This window comes from Nicotiana tabacum, chromosome 17, assembly GCF_000715075.1.
Source record: "Nicotiana tabacum cultivar K326 chromosome 17, ASM71507v2, whole genome shotgun sequence".
Classification (NCBI taxonomy): Eukaryota; Viridiplantae; Streptophyta; class Magnoliopsida; order Solanales; family Solanaceae; genus Nicotiana; species Nicotiana tabacum.
The window spans coordinates 112,704,068-112,715,609 of NC_134096.1; the positions used below are offsets into that span (position 1 = coordinate 112,704,068).

General features: G+C 33.0%; 1 protein-coding gene across 1 annotated transcript; it reads right to left on the reverse strand.

Annotated features, from left to right (window-relative positions):
- Window positions 1-4,113: 4,113 nt before the first annotated feature.
- On the reverse strand, window positions 4,114-10,887 carry LOC107795191 (cold-responsive protein kinase 1). The gene is made up of 7 exons (XM_016617776.2): window positions 10,652-10,887; window positions 9,677-9,839; window positions 8,442-8,554; window positions 7,876-8,086; window positions 7,559-7,793; window positions 6,082-6,232; window positions 4,114-5,040 (listed from the first exon to the last, which is right to left on the reverse strand). Exons 2-7 carry the CDS (start codon window positions 9,747-9,749, stop codon window positions 4,723-4,725), a joined length of 1,101 nt encoding a protein of 366 aa, XP_016473262.1. The 5' UTR covers window positions 9,750-9,839; window positions 10,652-10,887; the 3' UTR covers window positions 4,114-4,722.
- Between the last annotated feature and the right edge of the window lie 655 nt (window positions 10,888-11,542).

Here is an 11,542-nt window from a genome sequence, read left to right on the forward strand (position 1 = left end):
TGGAAGTTCAAAAATTAAGGACACTTGGTCCTTAACTTAGAGTTACAAGCACAGAAATTAAGGACAAGTAGTCCTTAACTTAGAGTTACAAGCACAGAAATTAAGGACAGGTAGTCCTGAACTTCGAGTTTCAAGTTCAAAAGTTAAGGACATGTAGTCCTGAATTTAGAGTTACAAGTTCAAAAGTTAAGGACAAGTAGTCCTAAACTTAGACTTACAAGCTCATAAATTAAGGACAGTTAGTCCTGAACTTACAGTAACAAGCTCATAAGTTAAGGACACTTGGTCCTGAACTTTATGAGCAGAAAGGGTGTTTTCATCCGGGCGGGTAAAGTTTATTAAAGCAGTGGCTAAAGACTAAAAATATTTTAAACAGTGGCTTAAAAGTAAATACATGTGTTATTAGAGGCTAACCGTGCACTTCCCCTTCCCCCCCCCCCAAGTAGCCAAGGGTCAATAACAAATTTTATTATTAATTTGATTCCTTTGAAATAATTCTTTTAGAAAAAAGTGTCCTAAATGTAAATAAAAAAGAAAATTATCTTTTTAAGAAGGAACAAAATTGTCTTTAAAGTATTTAGCAATTACTAATTTAAATAAAAATAAATATATTGAGTATAATTAAATTTTTGTCTAATATGAATTACGAAATACGCTTTAATTTACTTGGTTAAAAGAAAAATAAAACATTCGTAAAATTCTAATATATAAAATAAAAATAAAAAAGGTAAAAATGTACCCTAAAATTCCTACCATAAATAAATGAGAAAAATAGTTTTCAAGAAGGAATCAAATTGTCTTTAATTTCTAAAATCTAGGTTAAATAAAGGAGAAAAATATCTTCTCAAGAAGGAATCAATTATTTGCAATTCCAAATTCTCGGCAACTTAGCTATTTATCAAACAAAAACTTATGAATGGTTTATTTATCTTTTTAATTACTCCTAACGTTTTAAATTTTACAAATGTTATGTTTTTATATTGAATATAATTTTTTATTTATTTTTTTTTGGGAAAGTGCCAAGTTCATATAATTCAATGTAAGAAAGGAACCATCCTTGTTTTTTATAAAATTATAGTTAATGTGTCTTTGTCTCCAAAACCAAGAATATTATAACACAAATAATTATTTATGGTTGAACAGATCTTTTTGTACGGAAAAGGGTCAAAACTACCCTCGAACTATAGGCTTATTGTCAAATATATCCTCCGTCCACCTATTGTGCTAAAATTGCCCCCGGTGTTTTCTTTTCAGCTCAAGTCTACCCTTATGACTAATGGCCATTTCCAAAAAAAAAGATTTATTTAATAATGATGTGGAAGTTTCTCATTCGTCGAATTTAAAACACTTGTCCCCATTAAAACGACCTACCCATATGTACGATTTTCATAATAACCCTTCCCGAACCAAAAATCTAATAGATAAAAGGGAACCCCGGCCCCAGGAGACTCTTCTTCTTTCTTTTCTAAGTGTCTTTTCTTCAAATTAGGGCTCTTCAAAGAAAGAAGAGTCGTGTCAATGGCTGTAATAAAAATTTTAGCTTATTCCACAAGAAAATCAGTTCAAATCTGTAGAGAACTACAAATTTTGGACATAAATAAATATCCACAAATCACTAAATACCCTCTAAAATTTCAGATCTGAAAATTTTGACTAGCTTAAATGGCGAACAGCTTTGTTCCTTGCATTTTCGAGCAACCAAGACAGTAGATAAACTTGACTTTAGCTTCAAATAATAACAATCAGCAGGTTCCAAGCAACAATCTCGACTTTCAAAATAAAACTCTCACAACAACTTTGACAATTTCAAGCCACAAATTTGGCCCACCAAAGATCCTAATCAGTAGAGTGATCAAGGAAAGTTTTAAGCACTAAAACTCTTCAATTCACCAAAAGATCATCCTTTCTCAATTCCACCAATGAACCGTATTTTCAAATGCTCGTACCAATGAAATTCGTAAACTCATAAACAAAGCATGAACTCAAGTGTATTTGATCAAATAGTGATACTATATTTTAATTTTCTGATTTTTTGTTTTCTTTTTGATTTGATAATAAATTAGTAGGCACTTCATGTCGGGTTAGTGCAGTTTGGGGTGGGTTAGTTCGAAAATGGGTACGGATGGGTCTTTTTAATGGGAACATGTGTTTTATATTCAGCCAATGAGAAGTTGTCACGTTATTATTAAATAAATATTTTTTTGGTGGAAATAGTTGTTAGTCCAAAGAGTAGTTATGAGCCGAAAAGAAAACGTAGGGGGCAATTTTAGCGCAATAGGTGGACGGAGGATATATTTATCCCTAAGCCTATTATTCAGAAGTAGTTTTGACCCTTTTCCGCTTTTGTATTATTGGTAGATCATATTACCCATCAATGGTGTACTATTTCTCCAAAACATTATACATACAAAATTATTAAATTGTTTAATAATGAATAATAGATAAAACTATAGCATATTCATGGTTCCTTATATAATTGTGATGTCCTCTTTATTGTTCATTTTTCTTAGAATAATATATGTTTGTTACATTCAACTTAATCTTTTAAGTTGTTTTCTATAAAGAAGTTTAGAGGTTACAGACCAACTTATTTATTGTCGTGAGTAATGCTAATACAAATTAACATATTGTGCTTTTTCTAAGTTTTTAAACTAAATACAAATCCCATGTTCGAAATCCAAATAAGACATATTAGGACTTTGTGGGGTGACGTTTCTTTTCTTATAGAATTAGTTTTAAAAAATTAACAATCATATTTTTAGGAAGTTAACTATTTCCTTTAGTTTAAATTCTATAAATCAAGATATTTTTACTAATATTTATGTGATTTTTACTAAGATTTTGATTGTAATATGGGTACACGTGCAACGCGTGTATCCTAAGACTAGTCTATATAAAAGAGAGCAATAGGGAAGTGAGGTGGCACCTCTCTTGAGCCAAGGATACTATTTGTCTGTTTGTGACTTTTTTTGCTCATTCTTTGCTTCTTTTCCTCTTTTCTTAACTGCTTATTTATTCTAAATTTCTCTCTAAGAAAGACTATGAATAGTTGTGACTACATTGAAGAGTTGTAATAGTAAGGTAACGAAGAGGCACACCTTTTATTCACAAATGGAAGAGATAAACAACAGTTATGTTCAATGCTTATTAGTAATTACTTTCAATAAATATCCATAATCCTTTTAAGACAGTCAGAAACTTTTCAGTTTTTGGTACTAAATGGATGAAATTAATGGCCATCTTGCAAACTATATTATGACATGCGGTGAAAAGAGTGCAAATGCGGAGAGATGCGGGCAGGATAGCAGCAACAGCTATGAAGGGAATTCCAAACAACGCTTCTGGCTTCTCCAATATCTCGGTTAGTTAGTAGTAGTTCTTTTTCGATCAACTGTTATCTTTCTTTTTCTTCTGTTGTAGAATTATGCTATTGTTCTTCTTAGCTTGAATAATTGCTCTCTTTTCTCTTCTACTTTTCAATTTTTTTTAAGCAAAAGCAGAAAATAAGTATTTTTTTTAAAGCCGTTGGATAGAGTTGCCAAACGATTTCAAATTCAGCTTTCTTCCTCCATTTGTGTACCTTCTGGCTTTTAGTTGTGATTAGTCGAATAATATTATATTCTATAAAATTGAAGGAATGCTTTTATCTTTTTAATACACCATTGTTGAATTTGAGTTTTATAAATTTGTGACTGCATTGTTTTAAAAAAAAAATAGTTGACCACAATGTGATTTCATTGTCTTAAAGAATTGAATTTGTATTTTCAAATATTCAGGACTTCAGGTTGATCTTATATATGATTATAGAAGAATTTAAATCATAATTTTTTCTATCTTAGGAACGGCAACACCCTTTCTAATTTAGGGTTTCAAGAATTAGTGTCATAATTTAAATGAGTAGTTTGAATATATACGGGCTTATTATATTATATCATAAAGTACAAAATTATAATATAATCTAAAAATTATATAGTTTCCTAATACGAGAATTGAAACATGAATGAAAGAGGACAAGAGAGAGGAAGTGCAATTTCCCTTCAATAAAAGCTTGCTAGATGAATAGGCTTCCCGTTAGGACAAAGACTAAATTTGGAAGTTAAAAGACGAAATAACTTACCTTTAGTACACACTTTCATTTATCAAAAAAATAGCTTTGAATGTATAAGAAGATTAATAACCGCTAGGAATCAATAATGTCGATAACCACGTACATATATAGAGAGAGAGAGGGAGGAGAGGAGGAAAAAGAGGATGAAAGAAAACAAAAAGGTCAAAAAAGGAAACAAAAGAACTAGCGGCACAAAACAGCAGTGGAGCAAAAATAAGTTGCTGGAATTTAGCCAAGGAGCTTTGACAATGTGAAGCTATATCACTAATTTTGTAATTTCAATCTTCTGAAAAGTTAGGTGGCATTTGTTTGAAATTTTCTAAAAAATTGAGCTAGCAAACTCAGTTTTTGAGTATTTTTTTTGAAAAAGTGTCCGATAAATAAAAAAACTCAGAATTTCAATTTTTTCAAAAACTCCAAAAACTTTTGAAAGAATTTAAAAACTCAGTTAAGAAACCTTTAAACAAAAAGTTAATTTACTCTTAGAAACACTTTTTCCAGAAATTAAAAAAAAAAAAAAACTGATTTTGCAAATTTAATTTTAGAAATCTCAAACAAAGCCACAAGCAATCTCCCAGGAAGAATGATGCTCAAGTGCCAGTCACCAATGATGATTATCTAGGGATCACCTGAGTGATTGTGAAGGGTACAGAACTTTGTTGACTAGTACTGCATTCAGACGACTTCAATTTTGAACGCATGCTTGCATCAGAATCTTGGAAGAAACCAGGTGGTGTAAGTTCTTTCTCATTTAGCTGGATATTTCTTGAAAGCATCTCAATAACCTGGCTCATCATCGGTCTTCTGTTTGCATTTGCTTGGGTGCAAAACAGAGCTACCTTGATGTACCTGACGACTTCTTTTTCGGGGAAATCATCCAATTCTGCATCTACCAGCTCCAATAGCTTTCTGTCTTCATAGAGCTGCCAGGCCTGATACAATAAATTGTACTTCTATCATTTTGATCACTCAACACTCGGAATGGAGAAAAAAGGGGAAAGGAGAAAATTGCATTTACAAGTAGCTTAGAGCCTGTAGGTTGCTAACACTATATAGCCATAAATTTGTGAGATTCAGCTAACCAAACTGAATAAATCAATCCATTTTGGAATTTATCTTACTGTTGCTACATCTTCGATTTGAATAACTGGCTTGTCAGTAACTCTGGAAACAACAATTGCATCCTAAAACTAGCTAATGAAAGGGAGATTAGAAAACCAAAGTTTAGCAAACAGACATCATTTGACTTCTTTGAAAAAATATTTGAGCAAAGAATCCCCTTTCACGGCCTTACTTTACCCTCCTCCTTCTGCCCCAACCAACATAATTTTAGAAAGGGAAAACTCAAAATTTCTGAACAATGACATATTGATAATACTAACATTCATTTAGAAATTTAGTTCTCTTTACCCCAGATAACTATGAATTTCTGGTAGTGAATACAAACTCCTATAGAGAATAAGGTACTAGCTTTTTTTACCTAATGAATACCTTATTGGATCAGCTCGTGCTTCGAGTAGCCTTTCTGATGACACACTCAGAAAAGAAAAAGAAGTCTCAGAATCTCAGCTGCTTTCCTTTCACTCACACAGTTGTCTTTAATATATCATTTTTTACATTCAGAGAAACTCTTTTTATCAACTTCTTATCAGTTGGATTCTATAACTATTAATACTCATATAACTCTGCGAGAAGTGAAAAAGCTTAATCATATAATAACTAGAGATGGATTCACTTATGTTCTTTTATTTATTTATTTATTTTACCAGACCTCTACTCAATTTGACTTCATATAGTGCATTCATCTCCAAATGTCCTTGCGGTGTTCAGAGATTTTCATTAACATGAACCAGAATATATGGTTATTAGTTGAAAATACAAGACGAATCATGCAACAGATTCTAGATGCTACACCCAGGAAATGAATGCCATACTTTTAAATAGATTAAGGAACTAAGAAAAATCTGACCCACCCATCCGAGAAGTGACTTCTTATCCCCTTGCCAAATACTACTGCTGCTGCTCCTGCCACTAACTGTTTCCAGTATTAGGACCCCAAAACTGTAAACATCAGCCTTCAACGTTAATTGTCCGCCTAATACATATTCGGGTGCCAGATAGCCACTGCTTGGAAGAGCGAAAAGGTCTAGAAGTCAGAAACTCGCCTCCAACAAATATATTGGAGATCTATGATCTAAAAACAAACCTTCAGGAAATTGAAAATGCTTGAATCTATATATTCATATAATTGTTTATAAATGACTCTAAAGAGCTAGAAAAGAAATAATCAGTTTATTATTTTTATTAAGGGATCCTTTTCTGCATTTGTCAACTATATATAAACCTTACTTTTTATTTGCATGCCTTATCGCTTTCTTTAGAATAGCAGTAGTTAAATGTGTCAAACACATCCTATTAAGGCTATTTTCAAACTTTATTCTAGGGAAAGCATATACAAACTTTTAAAACAAATAAAGGAATGGCTTTATTTGACTTATGAAAGAAAGTTTAAAATTTGTGCTTAATCATCGGAAGCACTATGACTTTCTTGCTTTTCAATGTTATGACCCTATTTGATATAACAACCTCTAAAATTTTAATTGGATATAAAGACACTTTCTTTTATAAGTTCATGAGATGAGACAACAGCAAAATTTTCAACAATCTAATAAGGTGGATATATTACAACACTGTTTAAATGTTCCACTGAATTCTCTTTAGGACTGCAGGACAGAAAAAAGAAAGATGCATTGACTTCTCATTTAATCATATAGTAATAATGAACTATATGTGTACTATGAGTTATAAGAGTAAAAGCCAAGCACAAAGTAGTTGAGTATTTAATGCACACGTTTTATTTACCAACATTCTTTTTTACTTTATGAGATACAAACTAATTATCTGCACTGAAGAATCAAACTAACTATACCTCAATCTCAAGCAAACTTTTAATGACTCCTCCATATTCATATGGCTCTAATTCATGCTCATTCACTCAGTGAATTCATCCTTAGGTATAGTAGGGGCACATATTGCTTCCAAGCCTAAGCAACCTAGTTTTTTTCAGATTTGGTTATATCTACAGAAGTGTTTCATAGTCTCATAGACTAAAGTTCTCAAGAAGCACATACTTGACTATTCACCCAAGACAAACAGCCACCACAAACAAGTAGCAATCACAAAATCGATAAAAGAAAAAAGATGGACAAAAGACCCTAGTTACATGAATGGCACCTGTAAAAGCTTCTTTTCTACCTTTTTACTTCATGGCATTCATTTCCAGCATTGTTTTTCCACTCCTTTTTAATTTACTTAGAGTTAAAGCAACCCACAGCATCTCATGATATCTTTACAACTGATTACATCCTAAACCCAACGAAGCCATAAGGTCCTACTTTCAGCCATGCAAAACATAGAGGGGTTCGACTAAAAATTCAGAGGAAGACATACGTTGTTCCTGCTATTTTCGTGCTGATATGGGTGATATTATCTGGGAAAAGCTTGGCAAGCCCAAAATCTCCAATTTTTGGTGTATAATCCTTGTCAAGTAGAATATTACTAGCTTTTATGTCCCTGTGCACTATATGTGGCACTAGTTCTTCATGTAGATATGCAAGACCTTGAGCGGTACCCAAGCAAATAGCAGCCCTTTTGTCCCATTCCAACTTAATATTAATCCTGGAACCTGCAAAGAGAAAGCCATTATCAGTAGCCCATTCCATAACTCTGAAGTTAATCTTTTACTTCACCAGAAGTTCTGCAATTACCAAACACTGCTTGGTCAAGGCTTCTATTTACTAAATATTCATAGACCAAAATCCGGTTATTTCCGTCAACACAACATCCAATTATCTCAACTAGATTTGGATGTCTGACATTTGATATGGTCTCAATTTCAGTCAAAAACTCCCGCAAACCCTGCTTTGATTCCGCTGCAAGTGTCTTCACAGCGATTTCTTTTCCATTTTTTAGAGTTCCCTACAAATTGCACAGGAGTTAATAACCAGCAACAAGAACTATATCAATGTAATTAAATACAACGAAATTTGTTAGTATTTACTAAAGTCTTAACCTCAGAAGCAAAGACAATTGCCGTATTACACAATTATTTTTAAAGAGGGAGATGATCATGAAAATCAAATAACAGAATAAGAAGTTAGGAATGAAGAATTCCTGTGAATTTCAGAAATCAGTCTGCTTCTGTAACTTAAAATAAACCTTAACATCCAAGAATGTGACAAACAGCACTATGCAAAAGACACAAAATAAGTTGTCCATGCATAAAACTCGGGCATGAAAGAACATGAGATGTATTCTCAGAGTAGAGCTGTACCTTGTATACTGTGCCAAAACCGCCTCGCCCTATTTTATTAGTTTGATGGAAGTTGTTGGTTGCTATTCTTAATTCACTAAATGAAAAATTCTTTGTGCTTGCAACGGCGCGGCCTGCCAAAAATAAAAGATATGTATGGTGTATGAAAATGCAGAATAGAGGCTAATTATCTTATTTGTTGTGCTTAAAATGAGGTAATAAGAAATTTTTTAAGGCATCTAATTAGGACCAATAATACAATATAAGGCATCAAATCTTCCTGTGAGAGTTAGAATCAGAATTTTTATGTGGCTTCCCGAGAAAACAGACAAAATGGAACTTGCCATCCTCTAAAGAATGTGATCACTAGTGAATCTTCCCACTACTCCATATAATGAACTTGTTTATCATAATAAATAACACAAATGTAACACACTTGACCAATTATCTAACAGATAAGACACCTGTAACACACTTGGATAATTGGCTCTTCTCCTTAACCAAATCGAACATATTTTAGCAAGCCAATTAGCAGGTACATTCAGAACTCTATTCTCGATCCTTACATTGAACCTTCCATTTTATTGCCTTTGGTGTCTTCCATACTTCAGGATGGCCCATCTTGGATTTACTTAAGACAATCTCTAGTGAAGACACTCAAAGCAATCCAGCAGACAATTCTTTTGCATTGGCGTCGCTTATGCCTAAGTTGAAAATTGTCTAGAACCAAATGTGCAATGCATCTAAAAAGTATTAAAGATAATTTGTGTTACAGTTCTGAGCATTTTGTATCATTTCCTCATCACTTCACCCTCAACCCATCTGACATATACACGCATACCACAATATTGATTCGACTTTCATAGGCCTTGAAAACTTGCATATTCACTCAATCTACTCATTACTGATTTTGGTATGATACTTGCTGTAGTTCTTAAGTTTCTCATTCCGGTGTCTTTTTTTTTTCTTTTTTTAATCGGTAAGTTTCTCATTCCATTGTCCTTTTTTCTTAATCTATCCACACTTTTACCTTCTTCCCTTTACATTCAAGCAAGGGGGGATTTTTTTTAAATACATAAATCATGTTAACCTGTAAAATTTTGTGACTAGGCAAGCAGATAATAGGGTCAATCCCTCTGAGTGTCAATGCCAAGCGCATAAACTTGCAAACAAGTCCTCCAAACAACCAAATAAATTCATAAAACCAGAAAAAAAAAATCCATCAGCTACCATCCCTATTTTAAATACGCACTAACCTCCTGTATCTCTTGTATCATGATGAACAAGATCATCACCTTTTTTCCGGGCACCAAAAAAGCAACAACTCATGTCAATTTGCTTTTTGCGGGACAAATATTCTAATCAATTGATAGTGCCTCTAGATGAGTAAATTACATGTTAGCCTTCACCATGGATACCCTGTAAAACAAAGAAAAGAATTCTTTTTCACAAAAAAGTTTTCCTCCTTCAGCTTGTTAAACTTATTATCAAAGCAAAACATTTTTTGCTCAGATGGAAAATTCCTGCCCTAACAAAATGTACTATAAAAATTCTATAAAACTTAAGAATGATCAACATTGATTCAGTAAAAGTCAATATGCTATATTCCCAGCGAAGGCAAAAAATACTAGGTTATTTCTTTCCATCTGTCCAAGCCTTAGTAGACAGGTGTGTGGTGCTGGTGGAAGGTAGTAGGTACCGGTACCCGTGGAGTTAGTGGAGGTGTGCGCAAGCTGACCCGGCATGGCTATTTAAAGAAAAACGAAGTCAATATGGGTAAGCACAAATATTGGTTTCATTTTGTATTAAGAACTCACTAAAATTGCAGGAGGTTGAAAGCGCTATTCTTTGGCTACAGCTGAATTAAGGTTTGCCTACATATTTTCTATAATAAATAAATAAAGCAAAAAGTCAAAAAGGCAAGGAATTTGATAGCTCGATGCCTTAAATTTACTAAAGATTTACTCATTTAGCTCCATCCCTACAAATTCACTCTTTGGATACAGCTGAATTAAGGTCACTTACATATATATTCTTTTCAAAAAAAAAAAATAAGCAAAAAAGTCAAAAGGCAAATGAATTTGATAGCTTGATTCGTTAAACTTCCTATAGTTTTAGCTCCATCACTAAATAAAACAAGATGGTAAAATCATCAATTCCATAAAAAGCAAAATAAGAAATCTAAGAATAATAATAAATAGTAATAATCATAATTCATAATTATTGCGTACCTTAAAATTGGAAGAGCAGAGGGAAAGAAGAATATGAAAAATTATGGCATATGGTGGAAAATAAAGGAGAATCTTGTGAAAGAAACGTAGAGAATTAACAGAAGGAGTAATAGGAGAAGGAGCTTTGTTGGAATAGGTGGTGGGCCGGCGGCGAAGAAGAAGAAGAAGAAGAAGAGGAGGAGTCATAGTTAGGCTATTTCTCTGTGTGAATGATTTTTTTTATCAACGCGTTCTCACGTTAAAGGAAAATTTTGAGACTTTGACACTCTGAAGCTCGAAAGCGACTCTCTGCTTTCTGCTTTTTGCTACCTTTCACTCATACGCTGCTTTTTGTACAGTTAGTAACTAATTAGAATGGTTTTAGTTAGTCGGTTCTTTAATAAATGTTTACCTGCCCGGACAAAAACTCCTATGCTAGATACTGTGTACTAAGCTTCATAATTGTTGCCTAAATATTAAGAATAGAGTGTCGTAAATTAGCATTATTTTAAATTTTAGGGTATGTCCTCAGAAGCGGAGTCAGAATTTGAAATTTATGAGCTCAGGATTCTGATTATTTTTAAGTTACTGGATTCTAAATTAATAATTTATACATGTTTAATAAATTTTATCAAACAAATACATAATTTGAACTAAAGTTACTGAATTCGACGGAACACGTAAATAGCTCGCTAGCTCCGCCCCCGGATGTCCTTAACTTCTCACGCTAAAGGAACATTTTGAGACTTTGACACTCTGAAGCTCGAAAGCGACTCTCTCTGCTTTCTGCTTTCTGCTTTTTGCCACATTTCACTCATACGCTATTTGTTCAACCACTCATCTTTCGGACAGCACTAATAAAATTAAAAGTCAATATCTTAACATGGCTAACTAAAACTTAATCTCTATTAA